Source organism: Gobio gobio (assembly GCF_949357685.1).
Source record: "Gobio gobio genome assembly, chromosome: 15".
Classification (NCBI taxonomy): Eukaryota; Metazoa; Chordata; class Actinopteri; order Cypriniformes; family Gobionidae; genus Gobio; species Gobio gobio.
In genome coordinates this window covers 12,197,746-12,218,074 of record NC_137108.1, presented here as the reverse complement: position 1 = coordinate 12,218,074, position 20,329 = coordinate 12,197,746, and the positions used below count along the sequence as shown (strand labels likewise).

The following is a 20,329-nucleotide window of genomic DNA, read 5'->3' as shown; positions in this document are numbered from 1 at the left end:
CTATTTTCCACATGTGTGTATTTCTATATAAATGTGTTATTCACTACTGTTAAGTACCGTGACTGGTGAATGTTTTCTGTGCACAATGCCTAAACATGACTTATCAATAACCAAATTTGTTGTCAATCATTTTCATTATTGATTTTATCGATTAGCTGTTGCAGCCCTACTCAACTGAACATGATGTAGGAGAGTGTGTTTGAGTGTTGTAAATCTGTGTGTGCAATTTAAAAAAAGATCTTTATTGTTCCCATATTACATACATGTGATGTAATGTTATGAAAGGTTTCTATTTTTTATTTTCTTAGTTCCTTGCCCCACAGTGCAGCAACACACAAAATCAGCAAGGGATTATGGACACACACAATACAAATAAAGAATATAATTATTATAATAAACTATCAAGAAATAGAAAGAAAAGTAATATAACAAAAATAAAGGATATATTAGGGGGTAGAATAGAGCAGAGATTTTGTAAAAAAAACAACTAAACTATACATTGTACGGTAAACGGAGCTACAGTACTCAGAGTATACATATGAAGTATTTTGATGTAGTAACCACTAGGGGTGTAACGGTACACAAAACTGACGGTTCAGTACATACCTTTTTGAAGTCACGGTTCGGTACAGCAGTTTTACAAAATTGCTTTTTATTTATTTTCATGAAACAGTGGTTTACTGTGAAAAAAAGTGTCTGTCCTTAAATGAACTAAATTATAACAAAGTTTATTTGATGATATTGCTGTAAACTATATAGGGAGCCCTACTTGCACATTAATATTAAAAGTTAACAACAGAGCACAAACTATTAGCCTAAATTCAGTTGCTATTTGTGTTTAGGTATAATTATCAACACTTAAATAACATGGTACATAAACATGTAAACTTCACATAAGGCAGTTTTTGCACTTCTAATGACAGGTTTATTTAAACATACATGAAATAATCAAGACATCACTAGCAGGTTAAGTAGAATATAATTAATATATATTATAGGCTAATATAGTGCATATATTTAGTGAAAGAGTTGATTTCTCTAGTGAATAAAATTCTGTGGACACTGAATGACTGCCTGAGGTAAATGTGATGCTACATGACATTGTTTAGTTTACAAGCAGTTATATTGACTATCCGCCGTTGAAACACTGATGGAGTGATTACACCACATATGATACGTGACAGTAAGTTGTAATGTATCCTCAACATACCTTCACATGTTCATTCAGGTTTATTCTTTAGGAAGAGAGGATCAATCGTGTTCACAGATGATTGCGTGGCCGCTTGAACTGACGTGTCTATACAGTGATCAGTCACACCACATTAAAGAGCATCAAAACAGCATTTATCGTTTGAATTGACTGAATACTTAATATGTTCATGTGGGAACTCGAATTTAAGTGTGTTCCGCGCTTAAAACAAGCCGACTGTTAACTGTTAAAGATTGCATTCGGAAACCGTTTGGTACACACCGAACCGAAAGCCCTGTACGAATACGTGTACCATTACACCCCTAGTAACCACACAGATTTAGGAATTAAGAATTGGCTTGTTAGAAAAGCTACTGTTTTTTAAACAGCTGCTCTACTGTCAGCACTGACTAATGCAGTTAAGTTAGTTGTGTCACTGCTTTTAATTAGTTACTCCACATCCTAAACTGACTGTACTTCTACTGCTATTAAGTCCACGTGTGTGTGTGTGTGTGTGTGTGTGTGTGTGTGTGTGTGTGTGTGTGTGTGTGTGTGTGTGTGTGTGTGTGTGTGTGTGTGTGTGTGTGTGTGTGTGTGTGTGTGTGTGTGTGTGTGTGTGTGTGTGTCCTTTCATGATAAGTAGAAAGAAATACTTCATGATCTGTCAAAACATCACACCTACACACATCAGCTGCAACGGAAGCTCTCGTTCAGTTTCTGAGAATGATGTTCTGTATGTTCAGTGTTTCATGTAACGTTCATGATCACAGATCTGCAGTGAGCTGAATTCTGATATTAACTACAGGCCTTGAGCAGGGAGATGTTCAAATATGAAACACCCCCACTTACAGATAAATTCTGGCCTGTTTTATCCGGGCGATATGCAATATCTAACCCTTCTGGTGGCAGGAGATCCTGGAGTTACTTTTGTGTACATTGTTCACTCTTAGATACAGTAGAACCAAAATTGTTTAATTTGTGTGAATGCCTCATTTCCATCGTTATTTCCATCTCTGAAGAGCCTTTTTAAAAGGTTCACAGTTTAACACGATGTTTGCTTACTGCTACATGCTTCTTCCTCCACCCACAGCAGTGCCGGTGGGCTCCACATTTCTACTTCACAGCTTGGCCCGCTCCACTCTAGCTGGGCAGAGACGCAGGATATTGGCAGCCCGAAGATGGGTTGTGGGGTCCTCCTATGTTGGATGAATGAGTAAATGTTTACCTTCACAGATTGCCTTGTCTCTTTTTATCCCTGCTCCTTTTATTTTAGCTGAGTTTCCCTGTTGTTTGCGCCTTTATTTTATCTTGAGCACTTTTGTATATCTGTTATGTAAATATACACTTCTGAAAGCAGCTTCACGCCGATAGAAGGGTATTGCGCGGCCCACATCTTCAGAGCCTCCGCAAACAATGAAATTAGAATAATTCACTATAGAGAGTGAGTTCCTTTCTTAAACCCTTCTATCCCTACACTTGCCAATCTAATTCAAAGTTTGACAATATCCAGTAGATTTTAATTAAATTGATTTAAGCCCTGCTGGGGTCTGCATTGATTTTAAGTGCAAGTAGGAATAAATTGTAAACACAGGAGGTGAAAATGGTGTGAGCTAGAGCATGGAGTGTGTGTTTGAATGTTGAATTCTGTTGTATGCTCTTAGATGAGCCTGGTCTCATCACACAGTACCTAAAGGGAATTTACTTGAATGGATGAATTTAATGAATCCAACAGGTATATCAAGTTCCGTTTCTGCTCAAGTCCAGTTCCCATGTCCTGGCTCTATCTAACATTAAGCTCTTATACATTATCTGAGAATGTTGCATGTTTGACCATAAGACAACACTAAGATCAATGATTTATCCAGGGTCTCTGACCAAACACTAAAATGTATTACACTTTACTAGAAAACAGGATATTTTCCCTCCAAGGATTTTGAATAAATTGAAGACAGAACTATATTAAATGCCATCACCAGGAAATCCCTGGCCTGATTTGCACGTGTTTTCATTTTTTTTTTTAAGTATTCCTTAGTTGCAGCATGCAAAATATGAACCACTTGATATGTCACATTGTCAAGAGTGACATGGGCAGGTCATCATTTGTTAGATCTGATTTCAGCTTACACACAGGAACTTTATGTGAGGAATCTGCTGTGGAGGCCCCAGCTGGAGCTTATTAGAGTATGAAATAGTACCATCTACAATCCTAAAGAGCACATTGGTCCAACTACCCTGCTCGGCATCCCTCTCAACCACAGCACTCTCAATGCATAAACACAACAAGGGTACACAGGGCTCTAGAGTGCGACCAAAATTCGTAAAGGTGCGACAAAATTTTTTCCTAGGTTGTACGGGTGCACCTAACTTCATTGCATCCACTCAGCTGCCTCTGTTCTCCTTTGACTGAACTCACACACTCATGGTCGGATCATGTCGTGGTCTAAACCAATCAGAGACAGAGATGGGGTGGGTCTTTGCCTCTGATTGGCTGTGGTCCAGATATTCCTGCTCCGTGCTGTGAGTGTGATTGAAATTGCGACCTGAGCAGCACCAGAGAATCAGTTACGGCAATCAGCAAACTAAACGCGACGCTGAAACCCCATGTCCATTTCACTGAAGGTGTGTGTGTGTGTGTGTGAGAGAGAGAGAATGAACGTGAACTTGTGCCGCCCTAAACCAAGTCATGGTCATGACAACCGCCTGTCAGTGTCAGCTCAGGCATGCGAGAAACAAAACATCTAGGAATAGCTCCATATGTTTTAGGTAAATTTAAAAAAAAATGTCTACATACTGCCCTGGTACATACTGTTAAGTATATACTGTTTAGTTATAGGGATCTTCATGCAGTGTTCTTGAGGAAGCTTCCTTGGTCTCTTCTTGCAATAAATGCCATTGACCCAGGTGAATGAGCACTCCAGCCACGAGGATGAGCTTAACACGGGGTTTCTTCCAGTTTCGTGCCAAACTGTAATTGGATCCACGGCATAAACACGGGCCAAACGGTTCTGGCGTGGGAGTTTGACAGATGCAGAAGCAGCAATTTTACCCATCCACCAAACATTGACCCCAAAACACACAGTGGGATCTCTCCAAGCTTTATGAAGATCCCATTACTGTCCATTCTGAAGCAGAGCTGGAGTGAGTCTCAGGTCTCCTGTTTTATTCAGCTGGAACTGGGCTTGCTCTGTGGCATTTCTGCTACCTGAGTAATGTGCCATTATTTGTGTACTTAGTTGATTTGTGCAGCCTTTGGACATTTAGAAGCTTGTTGATGCTCACATACTATCAAAAAATGTGCCACTTGTCTCACTGTTTTGTTTGCAATTAAATATCCACATTCTCTTTTGGCACCACAGTTCACATGAAATGGTTAAGCAATCAGGGTCTGCTTGGTTGGTGTGTGCCTTTCAGATTGGGTGGCTGATTAACAAACAAGGCCATTTTTGTTTGCCAAAATGTACTATTCAAGCTTCTAGGACTGTCATTGTGAAAGCTGTTCCTGTGGCGGCTGCTATGTATATTCCTTCAATGCATCTCATTAACTACTTTGCAACATTTGCTCTCCTGGATCTCCTCCAGGTCGAGACCTGTGCCTTTCATGTCAATGTTTTGTAGTTCAGATCTGGGGCGTTCGGTGGACTGTACCCGACTACACAGAGCACATGCGAGGGCCGAGAGCTGTCATCAACTGTGACCGTAACCCTGGGAGTGATGCTTTCTAATAAGCCCAAAAATGGAATGGAGCGCAATCATGATCGACAAGCCAACAAAGCATCAAAGGGCCTCCATCTGCCAGCACACACAGGGCAGCTATTGTCGGACGGTAGATGCAGAAAGGGTTTGCTCGCTTTAGAGAGAATCCAATTCTGTCATTTGCTACCTTCTTTTCTTTAGTCTGTTTTTTCTCCACAGAAGAAAGGCTGAAGAGCTGGGAAACATAATGGATTTAGAGGAAAGCAGTCTGTTGTGCTGGCTCTGTAGTGCATGGTTTTCTCAAAGCTCAGTGATCAGCTATCAAGGCTTCTTGAATTTGAAAGACATGGAGTCATGATGTGTCTGGTTCCTCTAATGCACTTCTAATTTGCCTTTGTGTCTTCCTGAGATGTTCAGGTCAATTACTCTATGTCCTGAACTAACAGGTTTATTTTATAAGGAATGGTGCTGTGAACTTCTTCAAGTAATGCATCATGGTCAATTTGATCAGAACCAAATGGGCCAAATTTCTGAGTGGTCTCATGTCAGGAATAGTGTCTAACCCAAAATCATGTAGTAATTTTTTTTTCTTTTCTGTCCAGTTTGAAATGAACTTGTCAGTGCAATCTCTCTATAAGCTCTGTTTTATGATGGCATGGAACGACATGGGTGTCAACAGTTATGATTAGGGTTGGGAATCGTGAGAAATTTTCCGGTTCCGGTTCTGGTTCCGGTTCCGCCTAACGATTCCGGTTCCGATTCCGGTTCCATTAAAATTATTAAACAAATAGTGGTAAAGGAAAAAGGCACAATACGCAACTCAAACAATCCATTTTGTGTTTATTACTTGCTCTAAAATTAATTTACAAGTTGGCAATGTCAAAAAAGTCCTGTACTGTACATATATTACAGTATTAATTAAGCCATTCTTGCAACACATTTTTTTTTTTCAAATGAACACCTCTGAAATTGTCTTAATACTTTTTAACTCTGTCTCTGAATAAAACCAAGTTATAAATTATATTTATTAGTTATATTGATTAATTAGTTGTATATTAATTTAATAGTAATTCAGTTATTCAGTGAACTTGTAAATAATAAATTGCAATTCAGCATTACAAAGGTAATTGTGCCTAAACGCTTACCTAAACCATGGTGACTCAACGGTTGACAAATATATATATATACAAATATATATATTTGTCAACCGTTGAGTCACAATGGTATATATATAGGCCTTTCACTATAAATCTGGTATAAGCCCTGTGGCACTCTGTGCTGTAGCAAATGTTTTGTCAAATTGCTAGTGCAGCCTCCTTTGCATGTTATTAACTTTTCACATGTGTTACATTTTGCTTCATTATCATTCATTCTTTGGAAATTAATCCATACTTGTGACTTTCTCTTCGCCATGCTGGTGGTCAACGAGAAAATATGCAAAACCGTAAATGTGTAGCGCGACGGCTTTCAGTGCTGAACTGCGTAGCACTCCTGGAAGCGGCAGGCAACGTAATTAATATTCATGATGAGGTGAGCCAGGGTTGCCAGGTTTTCACAACAAAACCCACACAATTGCTACTCAAAACTATCCCAAAACAAGCCCAATTGCGTTTCAGGGGGGCTTCTCCGGTAAAATTCGCATTTCCGGGGCTAAATATTACATAATTGGGGTCGCTTCAACCTGCGGACATGAAACGCAGCCCGCGGCAACAGTGTTGAAGTAGCCCAATTCCTTGGGAAAACCACGGACTTGGCAACACTGGCTGTCACTCGCTATTAAAGGATACGCTTCCAGCGCTTCGCACACACATTGCACCAAAACTGTTTTCGGAACCGAAACTTAGGAATTTTGCGCGGTTCTGGTATTTTTCAAAAATCAGTTTTGGTTCTGCATAAGAACCGGTTCTCGGTTCCCAACCCTAGTTATGATACCTTTATGAGGTTTTTGTGTCCTTTTTGGAGCTTTCTACAAAAATACTCTTCCTTTTTTGTGCCATAGAAGACAGGAGCTGATGAGACAGGATTAAGCCAGGCCTAGCCTTAACTAGTCTCAGGACATTACACATTTTAACAGAATAAGGCATCATCGAGTGTATAACAATGTGCAGTGTAAGAATGTTTACTTATTGATTTTGATGGTCTTTGTTTGTTCTGAGGTAGATTTCTTTTTTATTATCATTCTCAGGCTAATATCCTCTTTGTGAAAGAATGATTTTCTATGTTTTTCAACACTGATCCATCTATACCAAACTCCCTGTTGGACATATATCCTGGAAGTCTTCCATCATGATATTGGCTGTGGGTGAAGTAGTTTGTTTGCTGTTTGTTGTTGCTGATGTCAGAGCTTGAGGAGAAAAATGAAACCACCTCCTGATGGCTGCTTTGGCCACGTCCACACTGCAGCTAAATGCAGTTGTCAGTTCACCTTTTAAAGCTTAATTCTGTTCTGTATACACAGTTCAGTAATTTACTGGGCTGACAACCGCATTCTACAACCAAATTAACTCTCAAATAGCAGGTATTGACAACCGCATTAAAAAAAATTATATGCAGTATGTACGGAACTGAACTGAACAACTTGTTGCTAATAACATAGGCTACAACGAGAGATGTGACAGATGAGAGATGTATCTAAAATACGTATTTTAACATGCATCAGAGATGGATCTCGTCTGTATGTGCGGTTCAAGAAATCACAGAGAAAGCAGTACGAGCCTTGACTCATTCGTGCTACTAGAAAATCAGCGAACAAGAACAAGCCTGTGGAGTGTCATAAGTTAGGAGACAGAGATGCGTCGAGTCAGCTTTACTCTCCACTCCAATAATTCACAAACTATACAGCGAGATGTAAACAACAGTCACACAACGTTAACCCGGAAGCGCTCTAATCAGAAACCCCCTCCCTTAAAGGTACAGTTTCTGGGTGAATGTCTCTTTCAGTTTTACTTGAAGGTCACCACAAGCCCATTATAAAAGCTACAACAAATGTAAATGCTTTATGCTAAAACTAAGTCTCTGCTCAATTTAAAAACTCCATAAACTCAATCACTGTATGAGGCAAGCTTATACAACAAACCCAGCACTGCGAGCGCTCTCTGTAAAGCATGAACAAAACACGATGTCTCCGTCGATTGTGGTTTAGTTAACATTGCTGAACACAGCAAATCTTTTGTAACTATAATATTACTTTAGTCAGAATAGCTGAGACCAAACACGCAAGATGCTAGAATGTTTTTATGGTTACTACATTGTCAATCATCGCAGTTTCGGGAGTGAGTCACATTCCGTACACTCATGGAACGATAATTTAGGGGACTCCCACATTTAAAAGTGGTTGTCACCCCTGAAACTTTACAGTGTGTATGTGGCCTTTGTGGATGTAATTTGGTGCTAAAGCCTTGCATATAATTTGGAATGGAGTTGCTGAAGCAAAAAAGAAATGAAAGGAAAAGAAAAGCAACAATTCATATTAGCATGCCCTGCTAACACCTGAAATAGAGTGATTGCTTCATTGATGGCACAGCAATTTGAGTCATTTCCTCGACATGTTCAGGCCATCAAACACCAATGCCTCAAGTGTTTCATGTGTCATGTAAGAATAGAAACATTTGCGCTTTAAAGTTTTTTATCTCCAGCCTTTTTCCTAGATCCTCACTTAGATATTTTGAGCACTTTGAGTCCAAGATCTGAACTCAGGGTTCATGCATTTAATTGGCTGATGAATGCCATTCTTGTTTTCCAAAAGTCAACGCATGTGAACGAGTCCAGTGCAGACTTCATAGGACTTCCTGTCCTACCTGATCTCACAGAATTCCGTGAAATGAACACGGCCCCTTAACTCAAAATCTGTGGCAGTTTCATGGAATCGCCGAAAATTCCGTGATGGGTCCACGGAAGTCATGCCAATGTAAGTCAATGACAGTATACAGACGCGTTGGGCATGGTTATCGTCATGAAATGATTTTGCCATTATGACATGGAGTGTGATTCTCGATTTAATCAGCCAGCATAATTTTATTTACAATTATTTTCTTTTTTATTTATTTACAGTATTCAGACACGTTTTGAACACGTAACCCAATCCCTTGCCTAAACCTACCCATTTGTGTATTATAAAAAACAGGATATAACAGGCAGTTATGACTGCAGGCACAATTTATTCAAAAAGTACAAATATTCCAAGTGTTCCGAGGCCAAACAATTGATTTGTGTGAAGAAAATCCCCAAAAGCGATCAGCAGCGTTGAGTCCATCCGCCAAAGATCATAAACACATTTTCATATTTTACCGCCGGAAGAAACGTTACGTCAGCTTTGACAGCATTGGCTGTCGAATGTCTTGGGATCAATTGCGTCATTACGTCGGCTTTGATTGTAAAATGCCATTTGCTCTCGTGTGTCTCGTGACAGATTGCATCATGCTAAAGAGTCGTGTGTATTATTTGAATGAGATAGGAATGATTGTAAAATGCCATTGGCTCTCGTGTGTCTCGTGACAGATTGCATCATGCTAAAGAGTCGTGTGTATTATTTGAATGAGATGGGAATGATTGTAAAATGCCATTGGCTCTCGTGTGTCTCGTGACCGATTGCATCATGCTAAAGAGTCGTGTGTATTATTTGAATGAGATAGGAATGATTGTAAAATGCCATTGGCTCTCGTGTGTCTCGTGACAGATTGCATCATGCTAAAGAGTCGTGTGTATTATTTGAATGAGATGGGAATGAGTGTATTCACGGAGCGGCGGGATCATAATTTTAGCGAATAAAAAACTAAGATCAACTCTGTTCTTTACATGAAGACATCGTGTGACTTCAGAAGACTTGAAATGCAACATGAGTTAATACTTTTATAATGTTTTTGGTCAGTTTTTGCAATAAATACCTGTGACTGTACTTGTAATTGCCTGTTATGTGTTTTAAATTGTTGAGAGTGGGTAGGTTTAGGTTAGGAGTGGAGTTAGTTGCTCCAAAATATAAAAGTAGCATATAAATATTCATAAAATCATGTCTACTTTTTACTGTCATTGACTTACATAGGAATCACTTCCGTGGACCCATCACGGAATTTTCGGCGATTCCGTGAAACTTCCACAGATTTTGAGTTAAGGGGCCCGTGTTCATTTCACGGAATTCTGTGAGACCAGGTTGTCCGGTCAACTAAGCAACTCACTCGGAAGCCAGCTTCCAAGTTGTTTTGTTTCCTGTTGGTTTAAAGATCAATGATAAGAGAATGCATGCACAAAGAAATCAATGAACCAATTTCTTTGCAGAGGTCCTAATTTAATCAGAGTGGAAGCCAGTAGTCAATGGTTATTGAGGCTGCTAATAAGGTTCTTGAGGCCTGTGTGAGAACACCCACAATCACATTAACTCACTACATTGACTGCATTTTGTTGCACGGACAATTTGCACACCGTTTTGAGTGCTCTATTCGAGTTGATAATGTAAACATTGTTCCCATGATGCTACTTTTGTGATAAATGTTTTTTATTTAACACTTCTTGAGTTTATTTGATCATTCATTACACCGTTATGGTATTAGACAGTGAGTTGTTCACCTTTTATGTGAGATATGAATACAGTAAGAGCCTCGCTGTGCTGCATAACAGCGTCATTGGGCAAGTGTGCAGATACACTCGCGATATGTGACTGACAGCTCCGGACATTATAAAGTGTTCTTTGATCGTTCTCTGTAGTTGAATCACTTAAAATACGGATTTGTTTCATTCTACTAACAGAAACGATTGTTTTAGTCACTGGTTTGATTCACTGATGCATTACGCTTAGGGCATCAAGACGGCGATCATTAAACGATCTAGAAAGTAAGTCTGAGTGAACTTGAATGATTAGCTACACATCAGAAATCACCGATCACAGATCAGGCATTAATGAACACTGTTACTCACTGTTTGTCGCGGTGCTGTCGAATCCATATCGTAAAGTCTGTTTGTAAAGCCTGTGCTGACATAAACTGAATCCATTTTCTCCGAGTGCTCTGGGCGGGCAAAGCAGAGGAATGGCAGGTAACCTTTCCTGGTATGACGTCATGATAGGAAAATTCCAGATCAGCTTGTCTGAGCTCTCATTTTCTCAAAGGCAGAGAAAGACAGCCAGAACTCGGTTTACACCCATCAAAATTTCTAGCCACTTGGGTACCATATACAGGCAAGGGGAACTCATATTAATGTTGAAAAACCTCATAAAATGACATTTTCATGCCATGGGACCTTTAACACTTTTATGGACTCCTAGCAGCATACTAAAATATTACAGAGTGCTAAATATGCTATAAACATATTACAACATGCTAGCAATACTTAGATAAGTGTTAATGCATGCTATTAATGCCATGAAACAGCAAGTTGTTGTAACTGAATCATGCAATGTCCAATCTGCCCCAAACTTCACGTGTTTGATAAGAGTCCTGGCATGAAGATGTCTACTCGTCACAATTCAGATACGGTCATAGCGCCACCAGCTGGTGGCGGGAAGCGTGGCCGGTACAGATGACTTTGACGTAGTCCTCATATATTTTCCTACTTAAACGCACGTTGCCTATCGTGCTCTTTTTTTCCTAAAGCCACCGGGTGGCGGTGCAGGTGCGAGGGCCTTTCCATTGCTGCTTGTAGCTTTAATGATTATTTAAAATTGTATTACTTCTGAGTTTGTAGCCTTTAATGCTGATATGGTGTTAAATGATAAATAAATAAATGTATTGTGTCTGTTTCCTGTAGGGTTCCAGGCATCACTATTGCCACAGACATCATCTGCGGCTTCCCAGGTGAGACGGATGAGGACTTTGAGCAGACAATGGAACTTGTGAGGCTGTACCGCTTTCCCAGCCTCTTTATCAACCAGTTCTACCCACGACCTGGAACTCCAGCGGCCAAGATGGAACAGATTCCAGCACACATGGTGAGATGTTAACAAGTGTAACTACTAATGCTCAGTTTTTTTTTATTATGAAAGCAAATGTAAAGTTTTTACGGCCTTTCTGTTAGAAATAAATAAATGTCAATTGTTACACACAAACCATCTAAAGCTTTTGTAGCATTATACACTACCGTTCAAAAGTTTGGGGTCAGTAAGAATTTGTTTTAAGTTAATAGTTTTATTAATAATTAAGAATTTTTAAGAAATTAAGTTTTTTTCAGCAAAAATGTATTAAACGTGTCAAGAGAGATCGTAACATTTTAATGTTACAAAAGCTTTCTATTTCAGATTAATATTTTTTTTTCTTTTTACTTTCTATTAATCAAAGAATCCTGAAAAAAATCAACACAACTGTTTTCAACATGGATCTCCCATTACAGTATCCAGGGTTCCCACGCTTCTTGAAAGTACTTGAAAGTTCTTGAATTTCAGACACATGGATTCAAGGCCTGGAAAGTACTTGAAAACAAACATAGGTCCTTGAAAGTGCTTGAATTAAGTGTGAACTATATTTTGTTTGAGTAGAATGGTGCTATTACAAAAATTGGCCTTCATGCGCTGCCAAAGCCAGAACAAAACCGCATTACTGGAGGAAGCTATTTCAATATATTTCTGCTGTTCCATAAGCGCCATCTACTGTCAAAATCCCTATTCGTATGGTAGTTGTTTCTTGTGGGGTCGTAAGGTATTTTCAATATTGACAGGGGCTAGTCAGTGATTTTATTGCCGCCCGAATCCAGAATCCAGAATGTCAGCGTTAAAATCCCCGGCTGAATTACCTCCTGACACCAAGGATGTGTGGTAATTTAATTGCTGTCCGAAGTCCACATCTCTGAGTTTTCAAAATGAGATCACCTAAAAATTCACTGTTTATATCCTTTTTGACCCCTGCAGGCCACCGTACGGTTGCGCTTTGCTGTAATTTGGATGCATTTTAAAGATCTAGACTTTCATTACTGAAATTCTGGCAAGTATTTACAAGAGTAATATATTTCACCACCGTTCAAAAAATAAAAAGAAGAAAAGCACGTAAACATATGAAATGGGCCGTTATTACGGCAGCGATTATATATGTTAAATATAATATATGCGCAGGTCTTAAAAGCCTTCAAATTGAATTTTAAAAGGTACATGTACAGGTGATTAAAAAAATAATTTAGCATATTTTGAATGCCTAACAATTAACTGGTCCATATCTTTTCATTTAATTGGAAAACAATATTATCTCTATATTTTGATGTTTTAATTAAGTAATGATTTATAAAAAAGAAAACTAAAACTAGTGTGAAATAAATGTTAAAAGCAGGAATAAGAGCTGCCACCTGCATCTCTCGTTAAAACTTGCTCGCTCTTGTACACCAGCCTCTTTCCTCATTGGATTTTGTAAAATTGGAAATTTTTCCTCATTGGAAATTGTATTTTAGTTGTTAGAATATGCCTTAGCGTTACTGCATCAATGATAGACACAGGTACTCTAGGTATTTGATATATTGGCAGTAACACACCCACCTTTATCGTATTTATTGTGCTTGATTTAAAATAAAAGGTGCTTTAAAAAGTCCTTGAAAGTCCTTGAATCTGGTGTTCATGAAAGAGTGGGAACCCTGAGTATCACAGTTGAATATCATGACTTGTTTGCAATATAATCTACAAATGCATACACAAACAGATGTTCCTGCCACGTTTAAAGGCGTTTTACTTGCACACACCTAGTTTGCAGATCAAACTAAATGCTCCCGTGGTGTCTGTCGTTGCTAAGCATTTTCATCTCGCTTGCGCATAGACGCGTTTGGGAAAAACGAGCGTGCCGCACTGCATGAGCATGAAGACGCCGTTGCTCTTTATTTTGTGCACAGCCCCTTAAGTCAGTGGTTAGATGAGCGTAGCAGTCAATAAACGGGACATGGGATGTCACGTATGGGACATTTAGGCCAAATATACAGGATGGTCAGGGCTAATACGGGACAGTTGGCAGTATTACTTTTATATCACGCTGTGTTTAATATTATAGAGCATAAAGATACCCTCATGTCGTATGTGTATCTTCATTTAGCATTGAAAGGTTGCTTACCTGTCTATTTTATTTTCAACATGTTTCCATTGATGTCACACATTTTAGTCTAGCAATAGTTCAACTAGCAGCCTACAATATGAAGCTTATGCAACAATAACGCTATTATTAGTGAGAAGAAATGTTTTACCTTAAAAATTATCATCTTAAAATCACGCTCTTCTTCTTCTGAGGTAAATCCAGGGTAAACTCACAACATGTCTTCTCAAAGATAATCAGAAGAATGATGCCAATTCTTTGTTTTGAGGTGATGGGGGGGCGTTTACAGGTTCGTGTTCCCCACGTGGATGATTAGCATGTGAATCTCTTTGCGCGCACGTGGGTGTGGTCACATTTAAAGATTATGAGGCTCACTTTAGAAACTGTACCTCTCGCTTTTTTCATACGGATTACATAAACAGAGAATATTTGTTTTTATATAAATTACTTTATTTAAAAGTAGAAGCCTTATAAGCTTTATAAAGAGATATCTGTCGTGTCTGTGTGGGAAGTATTCGCTGAGTTATGAGCATTTTCAGACGCATTTCAGAATGGACTTCCCAGGAGACAGATGGGAGAATGCGCATCCTGTTTGTTTTCTTTATTTAGCCAAAAGCTAAAGAGTGCACACAAATAAAAGTAGACACTTTAAGCTTTGTAAAGACATATCTTTCATGTCTGTAAGGCCAAAAATGACGGAGTGTTTCAAGTTGTTTACACTGTCATGAGGAAAAATCAAGAAAAACACGCCCACACGTTCTTCGAGTTCAGAGGGTTAATATTCAGATTGATTTTTGGTCTTTTTTTTAAAGTCTGGAACTTGTGTTCACAACTCATTTAGCTGTTCATAGTTTAATAATGGCTTTTTGGCCTTCTGGAATTACACTGTTGAAATGTTGTAATGACAGGCTGAGTTTATGCTGAAGGTAAAATAATATCAAATCCAATGGCCAAGATAGATTGCTGAGAATGAAGTAGGACCTGTTTCTGGTCTAACATACAATATGCAGCACTGGTTATAGTACCAGGACCTATAGTCAATCACCCTTAATTGTTAACAAATGCTTCCAGCAACAGGTAAATGTAAATCTTCCTGCCGATTACTCTTCATTATGCAATGCAGCTGTTGGAAGGTGTCTTCCAGATGTGGCGGCCTTATGGAGTTTCTCAGTGATTAGACCCCACTGAAACAATTAAACTGACTAATGAAGCTCAAACTGTTAAAGGAAGAGTGCTTGCATGTGCTTCACACATAGGGATTCCTGTAGATTTTTCTGTCCAAACTTGAACCGTTTAGCTGCCTTCATCGATTTTCTGTAGCAAAACCTCTCAGATGTAATGAACTAAAGAACTCTTGCTTTTTGTGCATCAGTTGTTGGTGTGTCTCTCGTTATCATCAGCATATTCTCAGAGTTAATGTGTGCTCCTGTAAACATTGTTGTCCTCTAACCTCGTTCCTGAGTGTTTTCACTCTCCTTTTGTTTGACTTGATGATGTGTAACTATCACAGTCAGTGTTGCTGCTCTCACCATGAGATCATCTTTCATCTAACGTCCTGCATGTTTCTTTTATAAAAGCTTCTTCATATTTCATTCCTTTTGTTGCCTCTCCCTCTGAGGTGATCGCACACTGCCTCTCCAGCACGGATTGATCCATCCCACACGTTACAGGAATCTTCAGTAAGGTAAAACATTAGCAATCCCAAGAACTGAATAGTGATTAGCACTAATGAAGACGGGATTGCCCATTTAATGAGAGTCCATTCAATTCCTTTATGATGTTTTTGCACTGTTGATTTATCAGAGGTAATGGAGATCATTTTTGCAGCAGTGGCCCAATCTGACGTCTTCTGTGTCAGATTTATCTTCCTGATTTTAAAGATTGTTGATTGGGGTTCTTATGCATATGACTCATGTTGTGGGTCAGAACAGTTGTTCTGATAGCATGTTTGATAAGGATGGAATTTGGAGTTATTCCTATTCCTCCTTGCTCTAGTATGGAAGGAAAGATTTCATCATGACAGCAGGGTCAAGGCTGCAGGAGCATGGAGGTTTGGTGGAGGGTCTTGCGGGATCTCCCGGACCCACCTGGTGCACCTGCTACATCCACACAGGAGCGTCCCTCTACTAGACCCATCAGAGATAGTCAGCTCTGGCAGGGCGGCGCATTAATAACACTTCCAGATGTCTGCCTGGGACCGAACAGTCTGGCACGAGTTTGCCAGGGGCCACAGGATGGATGGGTGTTTTGGTTTCTCAGCACGTTTATCTCATAGCTGAGGTCCAGCCGCCACAGCGTGATGAATGGCTTGGTCAGTGTAATGGATTGCTATGTGTTATCAGCATTGAACGGTCGCTCAGGCAGAGCAGATCTGGCATGCAGGCAGAGCTGGAAAAACCGGGAGCCTCCAGAACAGCATAATTACTCCCACATGAGGGAAGGGTTAGTGGAGATAAATTGGAATGATCTCTTGGAATGTTGCTTTTACTAGCTGGACAGGTGTTTACCTAGACAGCTCGTCTGCCTTGGCGGCTCGTCCGTAACCAGGGGAAATTAAGGGAGCATCCTAGAGTCAAAGTTAAAGGGATTTGGATTCAAAGCTTCTGCCAGTTTTTCAGAGCATTCCTGCGCAGGGATCAGTAAGGAATACCCAGCACATGTGAAAACAAATTCATCTTAAAACAAAGACAGATGGGCAAGGACTGGAGTGACCAATGTCAGCTTCATGGGGAACAAAACAACAACTAAGCTGGTGACGCTCACACTTGAGCCAAAACAGACTTCTCATTTCCAAATCATTCTGGCATATTTCAGTCACCGTGAAGAGACATCCCCTCCAGAGTAACAGCTTGTTTGTTATCTTCCCCGTGCATCATCTCAGACTCTGTTTTAAGTAGTTTCTGGCTTATCTTAGATGGACTGATGTGGGTGAAGCAGCAGATCCTAAGGTCTTGTGCAGTCTTTAAGACTGACTATTAATGGAAGGCGTGATGGTGCACAGGCACTACACTTCTTGTAGAGAAGAGAATCTCTGCCTCTTTGTTCACTGAATTCAACACCACATGTACACCGCATGTTTCAATGCTTGTTAAGTGTATTGTTCAGAGCCTGTTTCTTGCCTTGTAACTAATGCTATATTCTCAATGGAATAGTAATGTACTGCTCACAGCACACACAATCCTGCCTATACTGTGTACAACTACTACATTACCATTCAAAAGTTTTTGAAAAAGTATTTTATTCAGGTAGGATGCAATAAATTAATCAGAAGTGAGAGTAAATAAATGCATAATGTTACAAAAGATTTCTATTTCAAATAAAAGCAAATTCAAGGATTACTGAAAAAAAATCACAATTTCCACAGAAATATGAAGCATCACAACTGTTTTCATAATTTGATAATTGAGCAGCAACTAAGCACAATTATAATAGCCAACATAATGATCACATGCACTAAAGACTGGAGTAATGATGCTGAAAATTCATCATTGCATTACAAGAATAATTTACATTTTAAACTATATTCACATTAAATTAATAATTTTTCACTGTGTTCACTTTTTTTTCTGTGTTATTGCCTAATATATGCTGCCTTGGTGAGCAGAATAGACTTCTTTCATTAAAAACATCTTATCAACCCCAAAGTTTTGAATGAAAGTGTATATGGAACAGCAAGCAGTGATGAACATTTCAAACAGCAGTTTGCTACATTATTACGTAACATTATCCTCTAGGTTGACTGGTAGAGAATGATACTAGCAACACCAAAATCATGTGTTCAACACACATGTATAAAGAAAAATAAGAAAAATGTAAAAATGTTGAAAAATGTAAGCCACTGTGGTGACGTGACTTTGCATTTTTACTGAATTCAGTACCAGTAGCAGTTATCTCTGAAATATAAATGGTTACTTTAAATTTGTATTAATTGAGTGTAAAAATGTATGAACTTTTGTGTTCTGTATGAATGCATAATAAGTCCAGAAAGAGATGTTAAAAGTCACAGTTAGTATTATTTCATTGTCCTCACACCAGAAGTAGAAGTTCAGTTTAAGTGTGTTGTATTGTGGGATAGAGTGTTCCACACTGTGCTGTTCTTTTTGCCCATTGTAGTAGGTCATCTGGGTTTTCACTCCACTCAGATAATATACAATATACTATATTAACCAAGAGCAGTATACCAAAGGCTTGTCCTGGGATGGGCGGATGTGTCCGTTATGTCGACTGCTGTGATGTGTTTGTTTTCTATGTGAGCAGTGAATCAAGCAGGTGGATAGTATACGAGGTGCCATCTTTCATTGTGGTTGAGGTGAGAGATGCACATTCGTTTTGGATTTATGAATAGCAACATGCTTCTATATTATCTCCATCTATGTTTTACACTTTGTGCAAAGAACGACACACGTGGACAGCCACTTATCTGTTAGCAGTGGTGAAGCGGCTCATCTTCATACTGTTGAATATTTATAGACACACAACGGCTGATGCACATGAGGATATTGTGTCATGAAAATGACCCCCGACTCAGACTGCAGAGCTCATATTCTTCTCAGAGGTTCAGTGAACTGTTCTTATGTCGCAACCTATCCTTTTTATAACTTCAGTCACTTCTGACTGGAACTTTCCAACAGCTCTGTGAAGCCGATGTTCTTGAGTCTGTGCAAGGCCACAGCGGAGGATGAACGTGAAGTGTCGAACTCTATGCAAATGTTTCAATTCCCCCCAGTACACCACCACAAGATAAGATTATCTCATTTAGACCTGCTTGAAAAACGCTACAGTGACCTTTGTCCGTCTTGCCATTGTCCGTCATCTGTGAGGCTGAGCTATGACTTCAAATAAAGGGAAAAAGTGGTTCTTTGGCTTATCGAGATGATTTTTCACCTCAGCTTGCTGCTTTGAGGCTGGTGTAATCTCAGGACTGCAGCCCTAATAAGCTGAAATATTGAGTCTCTCGAGGTCACTCTGGGGTTCATCTTTTTTGATCAAATTTGAGTTACTATTTTTCTCCCGAATGAAGATGTGTGATTTGAGGAGAGCGAGGGTATTCTCTGAAGGCCTCCATCTTGGTTATCTCAGATTTCGCTAACCTCTTGCCTCCTCTCTCATTCTCTCTCTCTCTCTCTCTCTCTCTCTCTCTCTCTCTCTCTCTCTCTCTCTCTCTCTCTCTCTCTCTCTCTCTCTCTCTCTCTCTCTCTCTCTCTCTCTCTCTCTCTCTCTCTCTCTCTCTCCTCTCTCTCTCTCTCTCTCTCTCTCTCTCTCCAGTTGTGCAAATCAGACCTCCAGAAGTTGTGCAGGAGAAAAGATCACTCCACAATTGATTGAGTTCACTCAAAAAGAACTTGTTGGTCTAACTTAATAAAAATGATACATTTTCACACAGTTGAATAGATTTGTTTGAACTTAAACTAGGTTAATTGTACAGATAAATACAATTTATTTTAATTCCGTGAGATCACACCAATTTCATTTGATGTATTCTGTGACTGTTCCCTGAACATATTTCACTCTGCAAATGTAATGAACAAGAAAGAAACTACTTGTCACTGGGGTTAACACCATTATGGTTCATTAAGAGCAACATACAACATAGTTTCATAAAATGTAGCCACCCACAGCCTAAACCACAAGTTCTACTCTTCAGCATAATGGTTACCTTAAAAATCAATATAACATAAACTCTGTTAAATGTCAGACATAACTAACCATTAAACATGCACAGGTCTTAATCCCTTTACTAAAAAACACATTAAATAGCAATTCATTCTAACATTTACTCCCCTGATCCAGCCCTATGCAAAGCATAGGGACTAGGAATTCACTGCTCAGTTTCAGTCAATGCAACAAAAATGATTCATTCCCAACACAAATGGATTAAGTTAACATTTTACAGATTTAATTTCATTTGATGTAATAAAATTAAGTGCAGATGACTCCCTTCAGAGCACTCTACAAAGCCACGCCTCCTCTTAAACACATGAACACGTACAGCAAGGAGCAAACAAAAGCGTCACGAGAGATGGCGTTAAACTACCTCATGTCTCAAAGCACATAACATTACAATAAAAATGAACATAAACAACTTAAAGAGCACTGACCTCTACCACCTGACTGCTGCAGATTAATTTCGGAGTTGATAGTGTTGCCCCTGAAATGCATAAATTCTGAGTATAACGTCACAGGTTTCCATCTCTTCCAAATCACAGTAGTTATGGCGTGAACGCAGCGTAACCTCGTTGTTTTGGTTCAGGAGGAATTTTAAAAGGTGGCTGGTGTTTCAGTTCGCATAATAGCACCAAATTATTAAAAAACACAATATATTTACCACGGCCTGTTTTCTATCATGTGCTGTGCACGTTTTTGATGAGAAGAACGCAAATGCACCAGGGTTCGATTGAATCAAGTGTGAAACCAGACCAACACTGCGAAAAGCCAAAAGCAACATGTGCCAAACATCCTTCCA

At 39.3% G+C, this 20,329-nt stretch overlaps 1 protein-coding gene across 2 annotated transcripts in view; it reads left to right on the top strand.

Annotated features, from left to right (window-relative positions):
* The window catches only part of cdkal1 (CDK5 regulatory subunit associated protein 1-like 1), a 491,565-nt gene that overhangs the window by 390,294 nt on the left and 80,942 nt on the right, over positions 1-20,329 (top strand). For both annotated transcript variants that reach the window (XM_079836708.1, XM_079836709.1), the window contains exon 11: positions 11,618-11,798. In XM_079836708.1, the coding sequence (XP_079692834.1) occupies positions 11,618-11,798 (181 nt within the window). The remainder of the gene's footprint in view (positions 1-11,617; positions 11,799-20,329) is intronic.